The sequence below is a fragment of the Phocoena sinus genome, chromosome 2 (assembly GCF_008692025.1).
Source record: "Phocoena sinus isolate mPhoSin1 chromosome 2, mPhoSin1.pri, whole genome shotgun sequence".
In the NCBI taxonomy this organism is placed as follows: Eukaryota; Metazoa; Chordata; class Mammalia; order Artiodactyla; family Phocoenidae; genus Phocoena; species Phocoena sinus.
The window spans coordinates 123,011,662-123,038,706 of record NC_045764.1 but is presented as its reverse complement, the minus strand read 5'-3'; the positions used below and the strand labels follow the sequence as shown (position 1 = coordinate 123,038,706).

Sequence of the window (27,045 nt, the reverse complement as noted above, 5' to 3'; positions counted from 1 at the left end):
TGGAGCGGAGAAGGCGAGGAAGAGAAAAGGCATTAAGGGGAAGTGACGCTCTCCTCGCTCAGGGCGGAAGTTCCCGCCCCACCCGTAAGAACTGGGATTTGACTAAAGGCAAAAGAGGATCTTGCCAGGGTTCCTGTTGTCCACGGCTCCTCCTCCTGTTACTGCGGGCGTGATTCCTGGGACTCAGGTATTTTCCTTTTGCTGTCCTGCGGCGCAGGCTTTGGCAGAGTTCTGCTGGAGTGCCGCTGGTGCTGGAATAAGATGTAAAGAAATGAACGGTAGCAAGCAGGGAGAGAGGCGACAGCTTCTTGTGCAGGGCTCAACCGTTGTAAACGCGTTGCTATCTACAGCCCTAAGTGCGATCCTTTCCGCCTGCCGTCCGCTTACCGGGACGGGAGATCCGGCCCAAGGCCAAGCTCAGAGCTCGCGTACTTTTTTTCAAATCCTGGTATTTTAGGCCTTCACTCTCCTCGCCCTCCCCCGCAACCCCCTTTTCCTACTTCGCTTACCCTCCGGTTTTGGAGGGTTAATGGTTTTCTGTCAGTGGTTTTCTGTCATTTTTCCTTATCCTTATCACTTTAAGCTCTCTTTGAAAACGTACTTGATCTGGAGATAAATCTGTTTTTCCTTGTAGCTAACTTTCTTTCCCTCATAGGTTCTCAAAGTCTAATGCAGTTCCTCTGTGGGACTCACCCCTTCCCCTCTCCCGTTCCCTCCGCAGCCCCAGCCTCCCTGCAGGATCCTCCCGCGTCTCTGCAGCCTTTCAGTATCCTGGAAACCGAGATTGCAAAGAATTTCAGTTGCTGTTGAAGTTCTTGGCATCACGGTCCTAAGAGAATTCTGCCCTGTAGATTTAGAGTTGATAATAGACGTTTCTTTGTTTTAGGCGAACTGTGAATTTGGTGAGCATTTTTTCCTTCTTGTAATTAAACTTAAGCGGAAACAGTTGAAGAGCTGGAATGCCTGGTGTGAGGCTGAGTTCTTTGGAGTGTGGAAGAAAATATTTTGGGGAAGGAATAATACAGTTGCTTTTGAATGACCCAGTGAGAAATGTCTGTTATCATTTGAAGTCCACAATTTATGCACTTAAAATGCAAGTGTTCCTACCCTGTTCTGTACCACATGTCTCTTAAATACTTTTTTAAGTCTTAGCATACCAAACCTCTTTATAAATAATTTTTGCTGGATAATGGAAGTTCAAAAATAACTTCTGGGTGTTGTCTTAAAGCACAATTTGATTATTAGAGGTTTCTTTTCTTTTTCCCCTTTCTTTTGGGAGTAGAGTAAATGTAAATGGGGCTTGTGTAAACATGCATCCTTCTGTTTTGGTTTAAGTTCTAGGTTGTTACTTTGATTTTAATTAGTCATTTTGGTGTTTAAATGAATCTGCCTAAATTTGGTTTAACTAAAAAGAAAAAAAAATTTTTTTTTTAATTTTAGAGGCAGGGTAAGGGCAGGGGAGTGAAAACCAAGAGATGATTTTAGAAGTTGTCAATGAGAAGGAATGTCTAGTTCTCATATTTCCAACGTAAAAAGTTCAAATTTATACTTTTACTCATGTATGCTCAGACTTCAGGAACTCAATTCAGACTTAACTAAAAGAATGATGTACCCATCAGAATGTACACATTAGAATGCCAGTTTATGTTGGAATAGAAGATAACCCTTTCCAGTAATCAGAATTTTTTGGTTGAAAATCCAGTGCACTCTTTCCTGTATGCAAGAACTTGGGAAGTTGTGTGGTAATCGTGGAACAAAGAAAGTGAACTTGGAAAGTCCTGAATTATATATCATCATCAAAATTATGGTAGAAGCTTAAGAATTACCCCTTCTCTCTATAAAGAATACTTTTACAAGGGGCTTGGATACTTAAATCAACTAGTTATACCCTTTTCCTTGGAACAAAGCACGGTGAGTTTTCATTTTGACCCCTTTTCTCAGGGCCCTGTAGATCACTATGTTATAGATTGCAGTCTATTTTATATCTGTTACCTTTAATTTCCTTGATGAAGACTTGGAAGATGCATTAGTCTTCATGGTGGATGGGACCAGGAAATGGGACCTTATCAGCATCCCATATATTACTATCTTTAAGAGTTATTTTGTGGAAAATAAATCTCATCCAATTAATGTATATTCTGTTTATTTCTATTATGAAGCAGATTTTAAAAAAATCTTATTCTTGAATTCTAGGAATTGTGTACTGACTAGAAAAGTCTTTTATATTTAACTATATAGAGAGGTAGGATAAAAATTTTTAAATCAAATTCCAGAACAGTGGAATACACTATTAGGTGTATTAATAGTACACCTCTGAAAGTTGAAAGGGAGTAATTAAGAATACATTGAAAATAGCAAATTCAGATAAAAGAAATTAAAATAATAATTTCAAGATAATTTCAGTAAGTTCAAGAAAGTTTACTTAAATTAATGGATTAGTTAGTTAAATTAAGGAATGTTTCTGATACATACCTTAATTTTTTGAGCTGAAGTTAAGGTAAACAATTGCCCTAAAAGCATCCTTTATTTCCACAGTCAGAATAAAATATTAATTGGTTGGATGAACCACTATAGTTTTTTCCTTGTTCTTACTCAGATTTTACAGACATCCAGGAATATTGGAAACCAGTTTGAATTCTGTAAACTGTTAAGAATTTTGTATAGTTTAAGAAATTACTGTGAAGAATTGCTGTGGAAATGAAAGGTGCTATTAACATTAACAAGTAATTATAATTACACTATTATTTGAGTGTTTGCTGCGTGCCATACACTTTGCTGGGTACTTAATGAATATTAACTCATTGAATCCTCACAACAATTTTTTGAGGTTACATCATCTACATTTGTACTGTGGCACATTTTGTGGGTGTTTGCATCAGAAAGTAATTACTCAAATGAGTCAATTTAGCTATTTGCTTAGAGCTTTGGAAAACTTTTGGTGGGGGAGAGTGTTGAAACTATAGGATAAAATTAGATTTTTCCATCATTAATCACTCATATCTATTATTATGTATTATTTGATTATATGTATTTTAATCTTCGTCTTTGGGTTTATTTTCTGAACCCTTTTGGTTTCTTGTTTGAGTCACAACTTTAATCAGGTTAAGAAATTATAGCTTATTTTTATACATGTAGGATTAAACAGTTTTTCTTGATGTGTATCAGTTTTATATTTCATTTACTTAGGTTTATGCTCCAAATCCATTGTGCATTTCTGAGTCAAAATGCTACTTTTAAACAAAAAAAATTTTTGGTTGCATTTTAAGCACTAATCTGTTTGTTAACAGGATTTCACATTTTTTCTAACCAGTTTTTCAGTAGATGGTTTAATTATGTAACTTAGAGCTTTTAGTGGATGTAGTAATGGCTTTGGGGACTTGCTTTCTTCTGTGTTATTTTGGATACTATGATATAATGACTGGTATTATAACAGGCTTCTAATTTTACTTTTGTTTCTCTAGATATAATGAAAGTCAATCTCAGAGAAAAGGAAAATATGCCAACTTGTTCCATAGGCTCACTGTCAATATTATTATGCCATCATTAGTTGAATTCTTCTGTGAGGAAAATTGAACTGTGGGAAAGAAATTTAAACAATGCTTATTTCTCTTGACCATTTATTTGCTCTCTTTGTAGCAGATAATTGCCTCCCAGCTGATTTCAGCACCACTGTTTTGTAGCTTAGGTGTCAATTAAGTATACTAACTCACAACTTGACCTTTAATAGCTTGATTTCAGAATCTAAAATTGTGAAGCTGCTGTAGACTATGGAATGTTTGATTTTATTTTAAACTTATCTAATGTTATCTTTATATTGTGGATATTTATGTAATAATGTGATTAGAAGTGAAGTACAATGCTATTACCTTTTTAAAACTTTTCAAATGGATACCATTTATTCAATTTTGACTAATCAATCCAGTTACCTGGATTTAGAGTACTCCTAAGTATTTGTTTTATGGTACCAAAATTAAAAACAAAAAAGTATGGCAGGGATGTGGGGGAAGAAGAATCAATCCTACTATTATATAAATAACAGAAGGGAATGATTGTTCCATGGACCTCTCTTTATTTCATTTTAAAGCTCTGATGTATTCTTGTATCTGATCGACATAGTGTGTGTGTGTGTGTGTGTGTGTATTTTATATATATGTATATGATCTGTCCTTTTTGGGTTTCTGTTCTGTACCTTTCTAGTTTCTTGTTTGAGTTAAAACTTGAATAAGATTAAGAAATTATGAGTTTTGGGGCTTCACTGGTGGCGCAGTGGTTGAGAGTCCGCCTGTCGATGCAGGGGACACGGGTTCGTGCCCCGGTCCGGGAAGATCTCACATGCCGCGGAGCGGCTGTGCCCGTGAGCCATGGCCGCTGAGCCTGCGCGTCCGGAGCCTGTGCTCCGCAACGGGAGAGGCCACAACAGTGAGAGGCCCGCGTACCGCAAAAAAATAAAAAATAAAAGAAATTATGAGTTTATAAGTGAGGCAGTATAACATAGTATTTAAGAACTCTGGAGACAGAGTGCAAAGGTTTAAATCTTGCCTTGGGCTTAATTTCTCTGTGCCTCAGATTTCTTCATCTGTTATATGGGGATAATAATAATAACGGTGCCTATCTCATGGTGTTACTCTGAGGATGAATGGAGTTAATACATGTAAAAAGCTTAGAACAGTAGCTGGTACATTATGGCAATCAAAGATATTCTAGATGCTCTTTATAGAATAATTTAGTCTTATCAGGAATAGCAACAATTATAAATTGGTTCAGTAAATATTTTAAGCAGGTCAACACTGATCAGCATTGTAATTTTTTTTAATGTAATATGTAAAGAACATTGTTCTAAGGTTAAGAAAACATTATAGTCCCAGTAACGTCTTAACTAATTGTGTGATCTTGTTAATTCATCTAAACTCTCTGAACTTCAGGTTCTTCATCTGTAAGTCTTATGTGAAGTTTAGTGCCATATATTTTTTTCTTTATTTCTTTTTTCCTGTACAAAATCTCATAAACATGCAATTGTAGAATAATGTAATGAACCCTTATGTACCTGTCACCCAGCTTCAGCAGGTATCAACTCATGGCATCATATCCATTTCTGTCCAATCCCTCATCCTATATTAATTTGAAGCCAGTCCCTGACATCATTTTATCTACCAATATTTCAGTATGTATTTGTAAAAGATAAAAACTCTTAAAAACAAAGCTATGGTATTACTGTTCAACAACAAAGAATGAAATAACAGTGATTAGTTAATATAATCAATAATACAGTCAGGGTACAAAATTCCCAGTTGTCTCCTAAATGTTGTGTGTATGTATATGATATGTGTGTGCATGCACCTGTATGAATCACAGGTTGTATTTGGTTGATAATGTCTTTTAAGTTTATAGTAATCTGTAGGTTCATTTTCATCCTATTTCTTTCCATTTATTTGTTGAAGCCGTTATTTATGCCATAAAATTTCTCACAGTCAGGATGTTTTTGCTGATTGCATCCTTCTGTTACAGTTTAACATGCTTTTTCTGTTTTCTTTATTTCTTATAAATTAATAGTTGGATCTAGTTTGTTGACTACATGTTTGATTTTGGGGTGTGTGTGTGTGTGGTGAGTGGGAGTATGCAAAAGTATTTATAGGTGGTATTATGATCTTCCATCAGAAGACCCTGATGTCTGGTTGTCTCTGTTTTTGTGACATTAGCAGCTGTTTATAATCAATGCCTACCTCTATTAATTCATTAAGATTGTAAAATGGTGATACTCTACCATTCCTTCTTTAATAACTGGAGTACTTTTATAAAGAAAAACTTATCCTCATCTATTTGGTAACCCAGTGGTACATTTGTTATAGGAAAGGCATGATAAATGCTTGATTCTTTCCCTTTATTTGCTAGGTTTCAAATAATGAGTTGATTCATTAGCATCCTCCAGTGGTGATCACTTTTTTAAAAATTATCGTAATTTTATTATCATTATGAACTCATGGATTTAAGCATGTCTGCTGTGTTTTAATCAATTGCAGTTACTATGATTGATGATCAGTTTGTCCCATCTCTTTGACTAATGAGAAGCCTATTCAGTTTGGCTCCTAAGTTTTTTTATGACCTTAGACATCATTGATAGCTTTATTGCTACCTAGTATGTAAAGATTCCAAATTTATGGTGACATTTTCTGCCGCAGGTCTGGAATCAGCCATTTTTCCAAGGAGTTCTGTTCCCTTGGAGGGAAACAATATTTAGGGACCACATCTGGTGCTAGGAGGAGTGCTCTTTGCTACTGGGTTGGTTGTAATTTCTAGCCCTTTTCAGTAGAGCTAGGAAATACAATTTTTTTCTTAAGGTACATTTTATACATTTGTATATCTCATATATTTCATATGTATATACATGTGTATTAGTGTATATAATGTTGTTTCTATATATATTCTAATATTTTAATTCAAAATCAGACTACCAGGTTTATATTTAATGTCTCAGTCTTACATCTTTCTCTTCTCCCATATTGAGAATCCCAGATCACAAATGACTCTAGGGATGATAGAATTAGAAATGTCATGTAATTATGCATTGTGGCAATGCACAGTAACAGTTTCAGAATACAAATAACACTCTCACCAACAATGTGATTACTGAAAGTGGTGTAAAAATTTTTAGGGCATACCCCACTAGGGATGGACTATCAAATTACTGTTTTAAGGTTATTTGGAATGGTATGGTTAGGCTACTAACTAGATGAACATTGGGTTCCTTTGCTTCCTTTTATTTTCAAGTTTCTTATGGATTGTGTTTTTAAGGTTTAATTTTGCTTTATAATTGTGTAAAATAATTCCCTAATTCCACAGTCAAATCAATAAATGGGATATATTCAAAGATGTGTAGCTTCTATCTCTATCCTCTCCACTCTTTTCTCTCCCTTCTCTGTTAGGTAACCTTTTAAAAAATATACCATGTAATATTTCCTTTTTTTAAAAAAAAAAGTAAGTGAGTATGTATATTTGTAACCTCCCCTTTCTTAGATAAATAGTGACATACTATACACACATTTCTCTTCCTTGCTTGGATCAGGGAGATCCTGCAGAGTTGTATATGCAGAGATTCCTCATTTCTATTCACAGCTGCATAGTACTCCATTGTGTGGATGTGCCATAGTTTTTTTCAGCCATTCTTTGGTTGGTGGGCATTAGAGTTGTAAAATTCTTGGTCAGTTGCCTCTTGGTCTCTCAAATATGAAAGTACAAAAGCGTAAGGTATTATTCTTTAGCTTGTACAAATAGACCTACAATTATTACCTTATGCATTTGTCTTTATATATTTTTTGCCAGTGTATTTTTTGGATAAATTTTTAGAAGTAGGATTGTTGGATCAAAGGGTAAATGCAAATGCAATTTTGCTAAACTTACCAAATTTATCTCCAGAGGTCCGTATCATTCAGCATTTCCACAAGGATGTATGAGTGTGCCTCTTTCTTGTGGCCTCACCGAGAGTATATTGTCAGGAGAGAATTGTTAACTCCATATAGTTTTAATTCATTTGATTATAACTGAAGTTGAGTGATTTTTCATATACTTAAGAACCATTTGTATTTTTTAACCATCTGTTCATTTCTTCAGCCTAATTTTTCTATAGGGCTAGAGTATTTTAGGAATGTTTTATTTATTGCTGATACATCTTTTATATATATTGTAATTTTTTTCTCAGTCTCATTTATATTTTGTTCTTTGCTTATGATTTTTTTAGCTATTCAAAGTTTTTTAATGTAATTGATTTGATCTACTTTTTAACTTATTGCCCCTGGGTTTTGTACCATAGTTAGGAAACTGTTCTCTAATCTCAAGTTATAGAGGAATTCACTCCATTTTATTCTAATACTTGTATAATTCCATTTTTTACATTTATACCTTTGATCCATAAGGAATTTATGCTGGCATAGATATGTGGAAGGGATCTGATTTTATCTATTTTCCTGAGGCTCAGTTATCCCAACATGTTTATTTAAAAGTCCCTCTTTTCCTCACTGATTTTGAGATGCTGCCTTTATCATAAACTAAATTTGCATATATTAAATTATCTATTTCTGTATTTTCTATTTTTCACCATTGATTTGTTTCTCCAAACCAAACATTCTATTTAATCCACAACAAATTTTACAGATGAGAAAGTTCAAGTTTAGAATAAGTAATTTGCCCAAAGTCTACAGCTATTAAGTAGTCAAATGTTGACTTAAACCCACTAATCTCTCTGGCCCTGAAATTCACACTTTTCCTCACTGTTCTTTCCTGTTTTCTATGGTACTTGTTCTTCATTCTGCACAAGGTTGTTATTGAGGTAAATGAAACTGCCACTGTAAAACTGACAAAGGTTAGGTTTTGAAGATTAGGAATTATTGCTTCTGTGAGTTATCTTTAGCCATTTACGGGTAAATAACTAAGAACCAAGTATAGTCACAGTTGTAATTCATAATTTTGAAGGAGTAACAGTTATAATTTGCTATAATTTTTAAGCAGTTAACACTTGTGCTGGAAATATTTTAACCGATTCTCAAACATTAGCATGCATAAAAATACTAATGCATTCTTAAAACACAGATTGCTGCCCCTTCCTTAGTTTCTGATTCCTTAGATGTGTGGTTGAGCTCTAGAATTTGCATTTCTAGCAGGTCCTAGGTGATGCTGATGCTGTTGGTGCAAGGATCGTATTTGGAGAACCATTGTTTTAAAGCTCTCTCTTTTTAAAGTTCTGTTAATTTCTCTTAAGTCAGATTTCTGGAGAGAGAAAAGGAGTCAAATTTAAAATGTTAAGAATGATGTTATGGCAAACCTCCAATGTAATTCATTTTAAGTTCCCTATATTTACCTTGCCCTTTTAAAGTTCTTAGTTCAAATTGTTTTGGTTACATGTTAAGAGTATAATCTCTTAAACTTTATTCTCAATACTTCTTAAAGGGATTAAACATCATGTCATTTGAATCCAGTACAATGATAGAAGTATGTGTCGGTTTTCTTTTATGAAGTCATCTTTACCAGTATCCTTCTTGAGTGGTTTTTAAACCTTTGATCATTTTTATTATTTTGGGGGGTAATAGGAAAGTGAGATAAAGGAAAACTACTACAGAGGGTATAAGTGTAGGGGAATAGCTTCATCCTGGCATTCTGGTGACATTGCATGTGTCCACATAGGCAAAAGCTTGGACTGTGGCTGAAGCTTATCTGAGTCTTGGAACACCTTGCGATTCTCCTGGAACATGAGAGAATGGATGGTCTTTAAGGAGCTGCTGCAAGGCCATCTCTGACCTACCTCTCTGTCACCCCTGGGAGTCTGCCGTGAGACAGTTTCTCTTTACCTCCCTGGTGTGATGAGGTATGGGACTTTCGTGTCCCGCTGCCCCGCAGAATAGAGCTCCAGAATATAAAACTACTGCTGCTGTAGTTTGGGTTCTTCACAACTTGTATTGCTGCCGTCCAGCCCCTTTTGTTTCTGTGTTGTCCTTTTTAGTATGTGGGACAAGGATCCAGGGAGCTTAGTCTTCTTTCACTGTCTGTAAGTAATAAACTGTTTAAAAGTGGCTCGCTGTATCTTTTCTGGTCAAATTAGTCAGGTTTTGGCCTTGCCCTGTTTGTATTTATTCATTTGACAGTAAGTAAGCTTTGTTCCATTTTTGGTGAGTGTGGAAGGGAGTCACATGGGTTTAGCTGGCAAAAACCGAGTCTTCTTAAGGAAGATAATGATAATAATAAATAGCACCTAATGGTTATTGAGTGCTATGTGTACTATTTTGTCTGTGCTTTACAGATGAGAAAACTGAGACTTTAAGACCACTTTCCCAAGGTCATATAGCTATTAAATAGTACAAACAATATTGTAACCCTAGGCACCTGATTCCAGAGCCCAGTCTCTTAAAATTATACCATCCTGCATATCTGGATATGTGTCATATATACACACAAACATATGTTCTTTTATGTGTTGCATGTGTACATATATATGTGTGTGTATGTATATTTACAAATCAATATCGTAGTATGCTTTTATATCATGTTGATGGTAATTTACCAGTCTTGAATTGGATATACAAAATTAGTATAAAGATCTATTACTGTATGATTTCTATTTATACTAAAAATGAATCTAACCAATAACTCATTAACTTGATTTGAGAATCAACAATTCTTCAATACTTTGTGTGGTCCAAGATGTCCACTGACATCTTGTACAAAGATGGTACCTTGTACAAAGTAGATTTCTTACCCAGTAGTAAGAGATGGTACAACATAGAAAGCAAAATACCTCTTAAGCAAACAATGTAAAAAAAATCACTAGTAATAAGATAACTTATTAATGAATAAGATATTTATCACGAGCTTACTGATAGGCACTATTCTAAGCACTTTATATGCATAAATGCATTTAATCCTCAAAACAATCCTATATTATTGTATTATTACTGAGTAAGTTTCACCCTTTGGTTTTTCACATAACTCTCAGATTTCCTTTTTTTTTTTTTTTTGACTCAACACCCATAAGATGTCTTGAATTTCTTCTCTTCATCAGGCCTTTTACTTTGTTTAGATCCCTTTTAAAGGATGGTACTCCAAATCTGTATTCCAGATGTGGTCTGACATTTGCAGAGCCAAGTGGAATGTCTCCTCTCTAGTTCTGTATATTATAGTTCTATTAACGCACCTTAAACCTCCATAAGATTAGTGTGCTAAAGTATTACTAAAATTAAAATCCCTAAACCCTTTAAACACATCCTACAGATGAGTCTTTTCTCTCTTTTACTGTACTTGTATAGTTGTTTTGGAATCCACTATAGAATCTTAACATTTATCCCTCTTAAATTTCTTCTTATTAGGTGTCAGGTCTTTTGGGATCCATGTTTTGTTAGCTGATGTATTTGCTGTCCTCTGCAGCTTCATATCATCTGCAAAGCTGAAGAGCCTGCCTGCAGTATCTTCATCTAGGCCTTATGATATACCATCAGAAACCTCCCTCCAGGTGGACCTCATTTCATTAAGTAGTATATACTCTGGTGTGGTTGTCCAACCACTTGCTAATTTAGTTAACTGAACTAGCTTATATTTTTTGGTTTTGTTCTCAAAATCATAAAAGCATTATAAAATTCTTTACAAGTATCTAGTTAAACATTGTATATTTTTCTGATCTGCAAGTCTTCTAAATACATCAGAAAAAAAAAAGATTAATCTGTGACACGTCTTCTTGTTAACTCATGCATCCTAGTCTTAGAGATCACTACATCCTCTTCTAAGTATTCACATATCAAACCTTTGATCGTTTGTTTTAAAGTGTTATCTGAAATTAACATTAACCTTACCAAAATGTTAGTAGAAATTACACTCTTAGTTTTGAAAATAGTCTCCTGTCTTGTGTTACTGGCAATGATTCAGGGATCTCATTCACAGGTTCTTTTAAATATCTTGGAACATAATTGTTTGGTCTGGGAGAGATGTGAACTTATAAGGTAGCTAGGTCTCCTTTTTTTTAAATTTACTTTTTTAAAAGACTATTTTTTTTGAGCAGTTTTAGGTTCACAGCAAAATTAAGAGGAAGGTACAGAGGTTTCCCATTTACACCCTTCCCCAACACATGTGTACCTTCCCCCATTATCAACGTCCACCACCACGGTGGTGTATTTGTTACAATTGATGAACTTATATTGACATGTCATTATCACCCAAAGTCCATAATTTACCATAAGGTTCACTTTTGGTGTTCTGTATTTTGTGGGTTAGGACAAATATATAATGATACATATCTACCATTATAATATCATATAGATTAATTTCACTGTCCTAAAGATCCTGAGTGCTTTGCCTATTCATCCTCCGTCCCCCTTAACTCCTAGCAACCATTGATATTTTTACAGTCTCCATAGTTTTGCCTTTTCCAGAATGTCATATAATTGGAATCTTGCGGTATATAGCCTTTTCTGATTGGCTTCTTTTACTTGGTAAGACATTTTCTCCATGTCTTTTCATAGCTTGACAGCTCATTTCTTTTAGCGCTGAATAATATTTCATGGTCTTGTTGTACCATAGTTTATTGATTCATCTACTGAAGGACGTCTTGGTTGCTTCCAAGTGTTGGCACTTCAGAGTAAAGCTGCAGTAAACATCCATGTGCAGGTTTTTGTGTGGACATAAGTTTTCAATTCATTTGGGTAAATACCAAGGAAGGCGATTGCAGGATTGTATGGTAAGAGTATGTTTAGTTTTATAAGAAGCTAACAAAGTGTCTTCCAAAGTGGCTGTACAATTTTGCATTCCCACGGCCATGAATGAAAGCTCCTTTTGCCCTACATTCTGTCCAACATTTGGTGTTCTCAGTATTATTGGTTTTGACCATTCTAATAGGTGTGTGGTAGTATGTCGTTGTTTTAATATGCATTTCCCTCATGACACATGATCTTGAATATCTTTTCATCTGCTTACTTACCATCTGTATCTTCTCTGGTGAGATATCTGTTAAGGTCTTTAATCCATTTTTTAATCAGATTGTTACTTTTCTTGTTTAATTTTAAAATTTCTTTGTTTATTTTGAATAACAGTTCTTTATCAGTTGTGGGTTTTTGCAGATATTTTCTCCCAGTGTGTGGCTTGTCTTCTCATTCTCCTGACGTTGTTTTTCCCAAAGTAGAAGCTTTTGTGTGGTTTTTTGTTTTGTTTTGTTTTGTTTTGTTTTATAGAGACATCCAACTTATTCTTTCTTGTGTGGATTGTACCTTTGGTGTCTTATCTAAAAAAAAAATCATTGCCATACCCAAGGTCATCTAGAATTTACTCCTGCATTATCGTCTAAGTGTTTTATGGTTTTGCATTTTACATTTAGGTTTGTGATCCATTTTGAGTTAATTTTTGTGAAGGATATAAGTAAGGTCTGTGTCTAGATTGATTTATTACTTTACATTCCAGCACCATTTATTGAAAAGACTATCTTTTCTCCATCATATTACTTTTCCTGCTTTGTTAAAGATCAGTTGACTGTATTTATGCGGGTCTGTTCCTAGACTCTCTATTCAGTTCCATTGGTCTATTTGTCTGTGTTTCACCAGTGCCGCACCATCTTGGTTACTACAGCTTTATAATGATGCTTGAATTTGGGTAGTGTCAGTTGTTCAACTTTATTCTTCTTTTTCAATATTGAGTTGGCTATTCTGGGTCTTTTGCCTCCCCATAAAAACTTTAGAATCAGTTTGCAACATCCACAAAATAACTTGCTGGAATTTTGATTGGGATTGCATTGAATCTGAAGTGCAAGTCAGGAAGAACTGACATCTTGATAATGTTGAGTCATATTATCCATGAACATGGAATATCTCGCCATTTATTTAGCTAGTTCTTTGATTTCTTTTATTAGAGTTTTATAGTTTTCCTCATATAGATCTCGTACCTAATTTTGTTAGATTTATATCTAAGTATTTCAATTTTTAGGTGTTAATGTAAATGGTTATATGTTTTAAATTTCAAATGCCACTTGTTCATTGCTGGTTTATAGAAAATTGATTGACTTTTGTATATTAACCTTGTATCTTGCAAACTTTCTATAATTGCCTATTAGTTCCACTGTCTTGGGTTTCTTTTTTTTTTTAATTGTTCTGGATTTTCTACCTAGACAGTCATGTCATCTGCCAGCAAAGACAGTTTTGTTTCCTTTCCAATCAGTGTGTCTTGTATTTCCCTTTCTCATCTCATTGTTTTAGCTAGGTGTCATTTTTCATTTCCTTCTCTTATTTTCTGTATCATTCACCTTTCCTGTTTGTTCACTTTTCATCCTGAATAACATCTTCTTGTTGAATCAGACAAATGAGAGTTGAGAGGGGTATGTTTCACAAAACAGCACTTAAAATTAAATTAATTGCATGTAAAGGAATTGAGTACTTAAATGTTTATAGACTTTCAGATGAAGTTAATTTTGAACCAGCCTTTTGAAAATTTGAATTGGATGAAAAGAACACGGGAGAGGAGAAAGTTTATAGGCAAACTCTGGCAAATGTAAGAAAATATTTATATAGAGCTGTAGTAATTACATGAGCTTTATTGGAATAAAAGGTCATTATGGAAAGAATGGGAAATAGTGAAAGTGGGGATCATGAGAAGAGAATGAGACTTAAGTGCTGTAGTCATAGCACTTCAAGTTGTGTGGAACTTTAAACTTTACAGAACAATTTTCATGTAACCTTCTGAGATAGGTGGGAGGTATTCTTATTTTATGGATGAAAAAATTAATACTTAGATTAAGAAATGTACCAATTCCATATAATAGTATATGACCCAGTTAGAACTAAAACTCATTATTATTTCCAAGGTCCCTGTTCTTTGCTGATACTGTTACATTTCTGTTGCCTCACCATAGTACCCTGTACTCATAACTCTTACAGTTTGTTATATGTTCCTGTGCATTATCTAATTTGATCCTCAAAAACCTTGGGAGATATATATAGTTCTGGTATTATTATGATCTCACTTTACAGATAAGGAAAATGAAGATAAGGTAAAGTTAATGATGTAAAGTAGCTAGGACTACTTTCTTAATTCTGTCACTTATTTGCTATATCTACTTGCTTTCCTGTTGTTCATTTTTCTCTTTTCAGTCTAGATGTTAACTTTTTCCATTAAACTGAGGCTAAAAGAAGTTAAACAAGTTTAAGAGGTCAACACTATAGTAAGTAAAAAGAACAGACCCAGATCTAAACATGTACCTTCTGGTTGCTGTTTTCTTACCAATACTCTGTTCTGGAATAAAGTACCTACTGGAAGACCAACAAGTTTCTTGAGACTTGTCTATACCCTGATTGAGAATTATTCTGTTAGATGTGTGCAAGATTAGTTGGAGAGATCAGAAGTGGAGGCTGGTGATATCAGCTATAATGTGGTCATGTTAACAAAATTTGTTAATGGACATAAAATTCAAATGAAACAAGTGTGAAATGATGATGTTCTTAATGAAGATAAAAGTTTTAATATTTGCACTTAAAAATGCATAGGAATGAAGTGCTATACTCTCCCAGTCCTACCAACATTTATATTATTTAGTAATGTTCAGAATTTTTAAGTCTATTGGATAATACTTTTAAAATAGGAACCAAATTTTCTGCTTTTTAAAATTATCCCCATTGCTTGTATTTGAGGTATGAATGAGACAGGAAAGAGTTCATATTGTGTAGATGTCTTATATTCCTTTCATCTATTCTAAGCAACTGCTATGAGCCATTCTGAAGTATCCACGCGTTGATTTCTTATGGCTGCTATAACAAATTACCACAAACTCAGTTGCTTAAAATAACAGAACTTTATTCTGTCACAGTTATGGAGGCCAAAAGTCTGAAATTATTATCACTGGGCTGAAATTAAGGTGTTGGCAGGGCTCTGTGCCCTCTGGAGGTTCTAGGGAAGACTGTGTTCCTTGCCTCTTCCAGCTTCTAGTGGCTGCCAATGTTAATTGGTTTGTGGCTGCATCAGTCCAATCTCTTTCTCTGTGGTCAGATTACCTTCTCTTCTTCTGTCTGTGTCAAATCTCCTTCTGCCTCCTTATAAGGTACATGTGATTGCACTTAGGGCCCAACTAGATAACCCAGGATAATCTCCCCATTTCAAAATCCTTAATCATATCTGCACAGTCTTTTTTTTTTTGCCATAAAAGTACCATTCAAAGTTTCCAGGGATTAGGATGCAGATGTCTTTGGGGGGAACAATTATTCAACCTACCCCAGTCCTTATTGCCTCTCACTTTTTCTTCTTCTTTTCTTTCTAGTCTCTTTTCTTCTTTTCTATTTTTAATCTTGTTCATCTTCCAGAAGCACGGAGTGTGCTTAATATCTATAATAAAGGAGTTGAATGATTGTTAACTTCCCTTCTAACTCTAAAAGCCTCTGTCTAGTATTTAGTATTTAAAAAACAACAAACATGCAGATAAACAACAAATCTCAGTTATTTTGTGCTACCTGTAAAAGTAATCATTTGCAAGATTATTTTGAAATAACTATGCTTTTTGTTTTTCTGTAGATGGACCACACATCCCCGACCTACATGCTTGCTAACTTAACCCACTTACATTCTGAACAACTTCTACAGGGCTTGAATCTTCTTCGTCAACATCACGAGCTCTGTGACATCATTCTTCGAGTAGGTGATGTTAAAATCCATGCTCACAAAGTGGTACTTGCCAGCATCAGCCCATATTTCAAAGCTATGTTTACTGGAAACCTTTCTGAAAAAGAGAACAGTGAGGTTGAGTTTCAGTGCATTGATGAAACTGCTCTCCAGGCCATTGTGGAATATGCCTATACAGGGACTGTTTTTATTTCACAGGACACAGTTGAATCTCTCCTTCCAGCAGCAAACCTACTCCAGATAAAACTTGTCCTGAAGGAATGTTGTGCATTTCTTGAAAGCCAACTTGATCCTGGTAATTGTATTGGAATTTCTCGCTTTGCAGAGACATATGGTTGTCATGACCTTTATTTGGCAGCCACTAAATACATATGCCAGAATTTTGAAGCAGTTTGCCAGACTGAAGAGTTTTTTGAGCTTACGCATGCTGATTTGGATGAAATTGTTTCCAATGACTGTTTGAATGTAGCTACTGAAGAGACTGTTTTTTATGCACTTGAGTCTTGGATCAAGTATGACGTCCAAGAACGCCAGAAATACTTAGCACAGCTACTTAACAGTGTACGATTACCATTGCTGAGTGTTAAGTTTCTCACTAGATTATATGAAGCAAATCATCTTATTCGTGATGATCGCACTTGTAAACATCTTTTGAATGAAGCTCTGAAGTACCACTTTATGCCTGAACACAGACTGTCTCATCAGACAGTCTTGGTGACACGACCTCGCTGTGCTCCCAAAGTACTTTGTGCAGTAGGAGGAAAATCTGGACTGTTTGCCTGTTTGGATAGGTAAATAGAAGGCTTTTAAAGGATTGATGCTAATAGATTTTATACTCTTAAAATTTGCTAATTATATTTTTAAAATAGTTTGATTTTCCTGTTTATTTGCTTCTTTTTGTTGTTTTCTTTTTAAATCACTTACCTGATTATTTTAATCACATTATCGTCCATTCTCTACAACACTCTCAATTTTAAACACCTCTCCTCCCTCCCAGTGCACAAATTTTATCCATCCTGGTTATTCATGAACTTTTCTTCCATTTTATGCCCTTTTTTCCTTTGTGAAATCATTTACATCTTTCTTTATATGAGTCAGACCAGGTCAGAGGGGATTTATTATTGCTAGCTATATCAAAAAATGCTAGAGGAGAGCTAGGAATTTGTGATGAGAGCAGACTGGGACAAGAATATGTTTGAATGAATACAGTTAATCAGAGTAACCACCAAAAAAAAAAAAAAACAGGATATTGATATAAATATCAATTTATTTGCAATTTATAAATATGCAATTTATTTTCTTCAGCGTAAATATGTTTTAGCAACAGTAGTAAAAAGTGCTTTCTTTTCTGATAACTTAGAGTAGGAGTTGTCAGACTTTTTCTATAAAGAACCAAATAGTAAATATTTTAAATTTTGTCGCCGTCATATGGTCTCTGTTGTAACTACCCAAGTCTGCCGTTGTAGTGCGAGAGCAGCCATAGATAATACATAAACAAATGAGCATGGCTGTGTTCCAATAAAACTGTACTTACAAAAGTAGCTGGTGGGCTGAATTTGGCCCATGGCCATCATTGATTTAGAGCATTCTACAAGTAACTTTTTTTGTTTGTTTGTTTAATTTTTATTTTATATTGGAGTATAGTTGATTAACAATGTTGTGTTATACAAATAACTTTTATACATTGAAAATATAGCTGGATGTTACCTTCCTTTTCCCTTAAATGGGATTGCTTTATGAAAACTTTTATGTTTAATTTATTTCTTTAATATTTAATATTCTAAATATTAGAATAAATATTAGAATATTTAACATTCTAAAATATTTTGAAACATTTGGTAGATTGCATTTCTTTCCTTCAATAGGAGGAAACTGTTGATGTTTTATCAATGTCAATTGATATGTCCTTTATCTTTTAAAAAGTCTCAGTGTACATTTTAATTGTGGTCTAAAACTAGTATTGTTGAGATTGGGCTAACAATAGCTTTAAAGTTCCCTTGTGCCCCTCCTTGATGCCACCTCCTTCTCTCCCCCAGAAGTAACCAGTATTCTGAATTTTTAATGTATTATTCCCTTGCTTTTTGTTATAATTTTGCCACATATTATATGTGCCCCAGTATATAGTTAGGTTTTACACATTTTTATGTAAATGCAGTAGTACCATGTATATTCTTCAGAGATGTGTTTTATCATTGAGCAGTAAGTTTATGAAATTGAGATTGCATGAGGAAATAATTCATTTAGTTTCGTTGGCGTATGGTATTATAGTAGATGGACATAATACAACATTTTCTTTCTACTATGAATATGATGACTGAAAATTAATTGAAATGTTTCACATATACAGAAAAGTCCACAAATTCCAAGTGTACAGCTCAATGAATTATCACAAAGCAAACATTACAAACCATTTCAAGAAAAGAACATGAACAACACCCAGAAACCACCCTTAAGGTCCCTCCCTGTCCTCCCCAAAGGTAACCACCACCCTCATTTCTAATCTAGAGATTAGAAGTGTTTTTGAACTTGATAGAAATGAAACTATACTGAATATATTCTTTTGAATTTGGCTTGTTTCCCTCAACATTATATGTGTAAGATTCATCGCTGTTACATGTAGTTGTAGTTTGTTCATTTTCATTGCTGTATAGTATTTTCTTATATGATATGCACAATTTACTTATCCATTTTATGGTTGATGAAAAATTTGGATTGTTTCCGGTTTTCAACTATTACAAATAATGCTACTGTGAACACTGTTGTACATATACATATGTGTGCATTTCTGTTGGGTGCATATCTAAGAATGGAATTGCTTTGTCATGGGGTGCGTATACCACATCTTATTTATCCATTCTCCTTTTGATAGATGACTGTGTTGAGCTGCTGTAAACCTTTCTCTATTTGTGTTCTTTTGCAAAACTGGCTGTAATAGGCATTCAGTAGAGTAGATACACAGGAATGAAATTGCTGTATCAGAGCATACGTGTATCTTCAGTTTTGCCAGATATTGTTTATGGGCCATTTTGATGTTTTAAATTTAATTTTTTCTGCTTATTCTTTAGTGTGGAGATGTACTTTCCTCAGAATGACTCTTGGATTGGTTTGGCACCCCTAAACATTCCTCGCTATGAATTTGGAATATGCGTTTTAGACCAAAAAGTGTATGTTATAGGTGGTATTGAAACTAACGTGCGTCCTGGCATCACTATCAGAAAACATGAAAATTCAGTCGAATGCTGGAATCCTGATACAAATACCTGGACTTCTCTTGAGAGAATGAATGAGAGCCGAAGTACCCTTGGAGTAGTGGTACTTGCAGGAGAACTTTATGCTTTAGGTGGTTATGATGGACAGTCTTATTTACAATCTGTAGAGAAGTATATTCCCAAAGTAAGAAAGTGGCAACCTGTGGCACCAATGACTACAACAAGAAGTTGTTTTGCCGCAGCTGTGTTGGATGGAATGATATATGCCATTGGTGGGTATGGTCCTGCCCACATGAACAGGTATTTAACTTAATCAAGTTGTATATGCTTGTAGATTTTTTAAAGTATCATTAACAATGATTTCTGGATTTTAAACAATTTGTGTATATGAATGAACTTCCCTTTTTAATTTTTAAAGTAATATTGATAGACATTTGGGAAACTTAACCTGCTCCACAAGTTTAATTGTAATTGGTTTACATGGAGATTTAATACAAACCTAAAACTCAAATCCCTTTTATTAAATTTTACATTCATTCATTCAATATAAATGGACTAGATTTTAGAATGCAGAAATCTGAAAATAAGATGAAGTTAGATAACTTTAGATTTGGGGTGGTGTGTGTATGTATAAATGTGTGTGTCTGTATGTGTGTGTATGGATGGATGATCTGTTACTACGTTGTTTAATAGAATAAAAAAGTGGAAAATGTAATTTCTATATGCTTACACAATATTATAACACATCATAAACTTTAAGCCTTATTTAAATATTCCATTCTGGATTCTTATTCTGTAATCATACATGTATCATTATGTATCTGAGCTGTGCTGAAATTTAAATGTGAGATTTCTGTATTTTATAGTATTCTCTGAATAAAGGAGAAATATATATATAAGAAAAACAAAAGCATAAAGTGCTTATATGGAAAATTAATCATAATTCTGAACCTTTGTTGAAAGTCGATCTTCCAAAGATTTTATCTCTAATAGTATTATATCTCTAATAGTGGTATGTGTTTTATTTATTGTGAGCATTTTAATAAAAGAGAGTATGTGGTGGTTTGTTAACAGGCTGAGAAAGTAATGACACAACAGCATTTCTTCTATAAATTTGTATTTCTGTGTAGGCTAAATTTTTCTCCCTTTTTATTGTTCCTTTAGTTGAAGGAAAAGTATTTGGGACCCAGACATGCATTTCTATTTTTTGAAAAGCTGCTAACAGAAATTTCTAAGATAAAAGGTTAAGTACTTTAATTTTGAGATAATGCTTTTGAAGTTTGAGTTCTTGTTACAGTTTTTCACAGGATTTTTCTTGTCTAGTGATTTTGTTCTAACGGTTTTTATCCTGGTGTCCTTTCAGAAATAGTTGTAGTTTAGTCTTCTAGTCTAGTCTGGTCTAGTCCCTATTCTGAACTTACTCTCAAATGCTTTAGGCTTTCTTGAGAAGTTAGGTTAGGACCAGAACAAGCTCAACCAACTTGCCTTTGCACCCCTTCAGGGAAAGTGTAGGCTTAAAGGCCTTCTGGGATTTTCCAGGAAAGCTTATTTGGAAATTCTGATTTGATTTGAATTTCCATAATGCAACTCGGAAATGCCAAGAATTCTCTGGCATACAGACTTTATTTAAATCTGTGAATTCTCATAAATTACTCTGATTATTATAATCATTACAATAATCATTATGATTAGCCAGTTTGTGTTATGAAGTATGTAGTGTTTGCTTTACAGTTAGTCACCATGAATTCACCTATAAGAAAAAAATTCCTCTTCTTTCCTTCTCTTCATCTTCCCTTTTCCTTAGCTGTGTGGAAAATCCTTAGTATCTTTAGGAACCATCTATCTTCAGTTTGTGATTTTCAGAGTCCTTTCACATGTATATTCATTGGACTTTATTCTTACATGAATCCTTGAGGTTATATTATTCCCATGTTTACAGGAAATGACTTATCCAGGAGAAACAAATCCAAAATGATAGGTCTAGGTATGTGATATTAGTACTTGAACCCAGATTTTCTGACTTCAAATGCTCCATGCTTTTAATACACCTTGCTACTTGTACAATATAATAGAGTAGGGTATGGCTATTATTGCACCAGTCTACAAGGTAAGCTTTTACCCCTGTGATTTTATCAGCAACATCTGAACATCTGGGACAAACTACTCTTGTTTTATATCTGTCCGTTTGCACTTTTAAAACTCGGGTGGGTTTTAGTTGCTTTAGTAGGAAGAGTGACACAAAGGATATGTGAATTAATTCTTTCTTTTGTGAATATTTGCAGTGTGGAGCGTTATGATCCAAGTAAGGACTCCTGGGAGATGGTTGCATCTATGGCAGATAAAAGGATTCACTTTGGTGTGGGTGTCATGCTAGGCTTTATTTTTGTGGTGGGTGGACATAATGGTGTTTCACATTTGTCAAGCATTGAAAGATATGACCCTCATCAAAATCAGTGGACTGTGTGTAGACCAATGAAAGAACCCAGAACAGGTAATAATAACATACCAATTTCTAAACATATAGGACAATATTTTTTATAGTGATGTTCTTGAAATAGTAGTTTCTTGGGATATAACAGTATTATTACTTGTCCAGAAAAAACTTTTTTTGTGATAAACTTGACTGACAACTTGATTAGACAACTATATAGATTTTTTTACTGTGATTTTAATATGCCAATGTGCATATTGTTATTTTTTAAACTTCTACAACACATCTTGAGAAATGCTCATAATAGAAAGTATCTTATAGAAGCTCTTTGTGTCCATGTAACAAATGTAATTGTTTTATATGTTACACACACATGTGCACACACACCCAGGATCCTAGGGTTGTTCTATTTTGTTTTTTATTGTACATCAGCAGTCTGTACGTTACTTTCAAATGTTCTCTCCTCCTAAAGGGTATAGTTATAGTTGATCTAGAAAGAGTTGGGTTTCAGGTTTCATAAAGAAAAACAAATACACCTTTGAGGAAATTATCCTTAAACCCAAACTCAAATCACATTATTTTAAGAGGAACGTTTTAAGTTACTGGTGGAAATGCTTTAGGAGTATTCCTTGCATTTATGATTAAAGAAACTCCTGAAAAATAAACATATGAAGGAAATTGAAAGGCTTGTTTACTAGGATTACTTTCTGTGGTACCATTGAGAAGGAAAACCATAAAACGATGAAAATGTAAAATATTTGGGTAGCCTTGTTCTTTTTAGAACTATATATATATAAAGTAAAATTTTTTAAGCATAAATTATATAGTTTATATATGTTTAAAATTTTAACACATTTGAAAACAAAAATTAATGATTTTTGAAAAATATAAATATAAATTGAGAAGAAAGCATATGGGAAGATATATACTACATTCTTAATAATATTTAACTGTGGTGGAGAGAGGGAGAGTAGGATTGAGGAGAGATGAAGGAAAACTTCAGCTCTTTTACATATACTAAGGGATCTTTTTCCAGTAAGCACATATTGCTATATTGCTTGTATAATTAATAATAGGTTGTTGAAATGTATTTTAAGAAAACATTTAAATGCAAATTTAATTTAGTGCAAAGTCTGCTTCATGGTTAACATATTTTTTCCCCTATTTTTACCCACCTTTCCTAGGAGTTGGTGCTGCAGTAATTGATAACTACCTTTATGTAGTGGGTGGTCACTCAGGGTCTTCCTATCTGAATACCGTGCAGAAATATGACCCTATCTCAGATACATGGCTGGATTCAGCTGGCATGATATACTGTCGCTGCAATTTTGGATTAACTGCACTTTGACAAGTGTGGACTTGTGGAAATAGCATAGTGATGAACCTTGTGCTGCATGAAAGGATGCCCAGTTTTCTGAAGCCCAAAAGCTACATTGCTTCCTTTTTAACTTGAAATGGCATGGAGACTCAAAGTTTTGTTGGGTACTTTGAACTGACAAGTAGCTTTGGTTGCTCTTGATTATACAGTGAATCGATAATCCAAGAAAAAAAAAAAAAAAGAAAGATCTTGCCAATTGAATTGTGCACTTTTTTCCCCTAATATTGGGATAGAATCGTTTTATGTTCGTAAGTGTACATGTGGAGAAAACCTTGCTGCTTTTTTTAAAAAAATTAGCTTTCTTCCCCCTCCTTGTTCTGCACTGTTTTTTACCAGGATGAGAGATACTTAGATGCTGGAGTATACTGAGTGACTAGACAGAGTGCTGATACTATCTGTTGGATATAAATTCATATGCTTCACATTTTAAACAAACAAAGGGCTGCTTTTTTTTTTCTGGTACTTTTAAGGGTTGTAAATTACATGCCATACTGAGTCACCTGGATATTCTTACTGCTAAATGGCTTTAGGGCTGGGGATGTAATAAGTTTGCAAGATAAATGCATTTACTGTCATGATTTTGGGTCCTCTTTTAAGCAATCAGATACTTAACTGTGTATGCCTTTTTTATATGGGCAGGTTAATGCTGGATGAATTTAGTTACCCATCTATGGTATGCTAAGCATGGATAGAAAGAGTTAAGCATATCAGTTTCAATTTTTTTTTAGTAGTCCAGCAGGCTTCCCAGTGTTGATGTAAATATTTGACAAATGTTTAGTACCACCCTTAATGCACATTGAGTTTTTTCATATATGCTTACAATAATTTTAGTTTTTTTAAGACTTTTGTTTGCTTTTTCAAAGTATTCAGATATAAAAATGGTGCTAACTGTAGGATCTGTAACAAGGCTATACTAGTGTTCTTTTGGATGTTAAATATGAGATATGCATGACATGTTTTGATAGTATTTTTCATTTTTACCAGCTTGGTTCATTTGTACTTATTAAAAATGTTAGTGTTTATACTAATATTTACATCCAAAAAACATTCAGATGGCCTGTTATGCTTTTCATGGTTCCTGAATAGTGATTTAAAGAAAGATACATTTTATCTTCTTTCTTCTTGTGCTAGATGTTATATGCCCTTCTTAAAAACAGAAATATATGCATTAAATATAAAGCACTAGGCAGTTAAGCATTATTTTGTACATTTCTTAGGTAACTGAATATTTTAAAGTTATTGAGGAAAACTGGAACTTGATGTTTACTTGAGTAATGGTTCTAAATTCAGTTCCACTTAGACTAAAGAAACGATCTTTTAAAGCAAAATTGTTTGCTTTACCCAAGTGACAGCTTATTTAAAAGAACTGGTTAATTCATTTTGTTTTGCATGTTTTAGTAAATGTCTCAATCTTGAATACATTACTTTGCATTTTATTAGGATGTTGGTACTTGTATTTTTGGTACTGTAGTCATTTTGTTTTCCTTCCCTTGATTTTTTTCTTTCTCTTTTCTTTTTTTTTTTTAACTTCCCACTATCTCTTTATAGTCTCTACAAAACTATATTTGTTTCCTAAGAAAAAGTTCATATTGCATTCTTAAGTGCCATAATGTTCAGAACTGTTGTTAAGAAGCCATTTGTAATTATAAAACATAGGTTCATTTCTTAGCATATATGTTATTTCTTGAAAACTATTTATAGCCAGGCAATTTTCAGTTTTCCTTGTTCTTCCATAAACTGCCAGTCGTAGACGTAAGTATATACTGTAAAACTGTGTGAACTCATCTTTAATCAAATAAGTAGTTTCATGCTTTATGAATGTTTGCACAGATTATAAAACCTTGCAAGTGATTTTTAGTCTCTTTCTAATTAAGAACTCAACAGGAGCTACTAATAGTATTGACAGGCTGAATATTTTCTATGTTGCTTGTTTGAATAACTTAATGATATATAGCAATAACTTTATAATTGATTTGAATAAATCTGTTGAATAGAAACAAGGTGCACTATTGTGATTGGCCTAGGCTTTATTTAAAGAAAGCAATTTAAAATAGATTCCATCACATACTTAATTTTAAATCCCCAGCTCAATTTTCTTTCTGTTTATATCAATCAGAAAGAATTGTTATTCTTGATAACATTAACAATGTTAATTATTAAATACATCCTATTATACTGTTTTTAATCCCCTCTCCCCAGAAGATAAGGGAATTTGAAAGACTATAGAAATTTATTTTAATTGTAAACAGATCTATACTATATATTTTATTTTCACAATGTTTTCCTCACATATCATCCCCACTATCAAATTAGTATAAAATATATAATCGTTTGGTAAATTAGACCAAAGACCTAAGTTGATCATTGTTTTGGAAGAATCTAAATTTCATCTCAGTGAAGACTAAATATGAAACATTTTGGGCAGTAGTAAGAGCAATATACTAGAGAACAAATTATGAAACCCTGTGAAAGGAAGAGAAAAAAACCCCCGAAATTTAGAAATATTTATTTTAGGTTTGCTAAACCTACTTAATCGTGCATAAGAACCAGAGGTATTATGACCTGACAGCTGGTAACTTTACAATAGAGCCTTCTCGTTCAGCTTGTGAGAAGTTTCATCATGAATACTTTGCTGACAAATTGTGAATTTAAAGCCACATTTCTAGTGTTAACAAGGTTCGAAATGTTTGATTATAAATTCCCAGGGTTAAAGATTTTAGAAATAATTTTATATACTCAGGCAAGGAGGAGAAAGCTATTTAAGATTGCACAGAACTATTTTGGAAAAAAGTAACAGTGGGAAATAGAAATTAATTTAATCATTTAGAAGATAATTGCCTTCTATAATTATGTTATGAAGACTTAATCTGTTAGAAATGTTTGGCTATTTAATATTTGTTAAATATAGTAATAGAACTCAAGTGATTTTTAATGTAACCCAAAGGATAGTTATATAAGTTCCATATATTATTGCTAATACTGTTTTAAACATGAATGAATATTACATTTTAGGACGTGGTATCAAAGTAATAGGAGAATGGCATTAGGTTTTTGTTTTTGTTTTTTGCGGTACGCGGGCCTCTCACTGCTGTGGCCTCTCCCGTTGCGGAGCACAGGCTCCGGACGCGCAGGCCCAGCGGCCACGGCCCACGGGCCCAGCTGCTCCGCGGCACACGGGATCCTTCCGAACCGGGGCACGAACCCGCGCCCCCCGCATCGGCAGGCGGACTCCCAACCACTGCGCCACCAGGGGAGCCCTGGCATTAGGTTTTGAAAAATTATTTTGATAACTTGACAAATATGGAGGGTCTACTATATGAGATACTGTGCTAGATGCTATGGGGGCTAGAAATATAAGTAAGATATAGTCTTTTCACCCAAAGAGTAAAATATAGTAAGGGAGACCTGTACCCAAATAACTATTATGGTAAAGTGTGAATCTAATTCCTTATTTCGGACATCATGAAAAGTGATTGGAGATCCAATTTACGTATAAACATTTGTGTCCTCTAGTGTCCAATTAGGTTTTATTGACATGAAAGAGAATTATTTAAAAGCTAATATTTATAGAACTCCAACTTTCCTAAAATTGGATAATATATTTTCTAGTAGAAAAACAGAATTATAGAAACTTAAAATAATATTATGTTATCAAGGCTCTGGCTAACATAGAAGGAAATATATGTAAATATAATGCTGTTTGTTTTCAGTTTTGGTGTTTGATTTCTGGTATTGTCACCGAAGTGCTCATTTTCAGGAAAATCAGATTCTACAATAAATACACTGCTTAAAGTTCAATAAACTTGTGAAAACCTCTATAACCTCTGTAGTTTGAAAGTTAATAACATAAAGATGTCACACATCAAGTTAACATCCAGTTCTACTTCTTAACCTTTTTTTTTCCT

General features: G+C 33.9%; 1 protein-coding gene across 5 annotated transcripts; it reads left to right on the top strand.

The window, feature by feature from the left end:
• Window positions 1–66: 66 nt before the first annotated feature.
• Window positions 67–23,321, top strand: KLHL28 (kelch like family member 28). 5 transcript variants are annotated; one of them, XM_032623330.1, is made up of 6 exons: window positions 70–187; window positions 722–902; window positions 16,015–16,913; window positions 19,188–19,631; window positions 21,614–21,822; window positions 22,947–23,321. In XM_032623330.1, the coding sequence occupies exons 3-6, from the start codon at window positions 16,015–16,017 to the stop codon at window positions 23,108–23,110; spliced, it is 1,716 nt and encodes a 571-aa protein (XP_032479221.1). In that variant the 5' UTR covers window positions 70–187; window positions 722–902; the 3' UTR covers window positions 23,111–23,321. The 5 variants fall into 5 exon arrangements, with proteins under 5 accessions (XP_032479219.1, XP_032479221.1, XP_032479220.1 ...); XM_032623329.1 differs by lacking the exon at window positions 722–902 and adding an exon at window positions 1,703–1,911 and having other exon boundaries at window positions 95–187; XM_032623328.1 differs by lacking the exon at window positions 722–902 and having other exon boundaries at window positions 67–187.
• Window positions 23,322–27,045: the final 3,724 nt, after the last annotated feature.

Bases quoted from the DNA above. Each gene is read 5' to 3' on its own strand.
- KLHL28 (XM_032623328.1), top strand. From the start codon at position 16,015: ATGGACCACACATCCCCGACCTACATGCTTGCTAACTTAACCCACTTA. The intron at 19,632-21,613 runs GTATTTAACTTA...GAATATTTGCAG, and splicing joins GGTCCTGCCCACATGAACAG to TGTGGAGCGTTATGATCCAA. The intron at 21,823-22,946 runs GTAATAATAACA...CACCTTTCCTAG, and splicing joins AATGAAAGAACCCAGAACAG to GAGTTGGTGCTGCAGTAATT.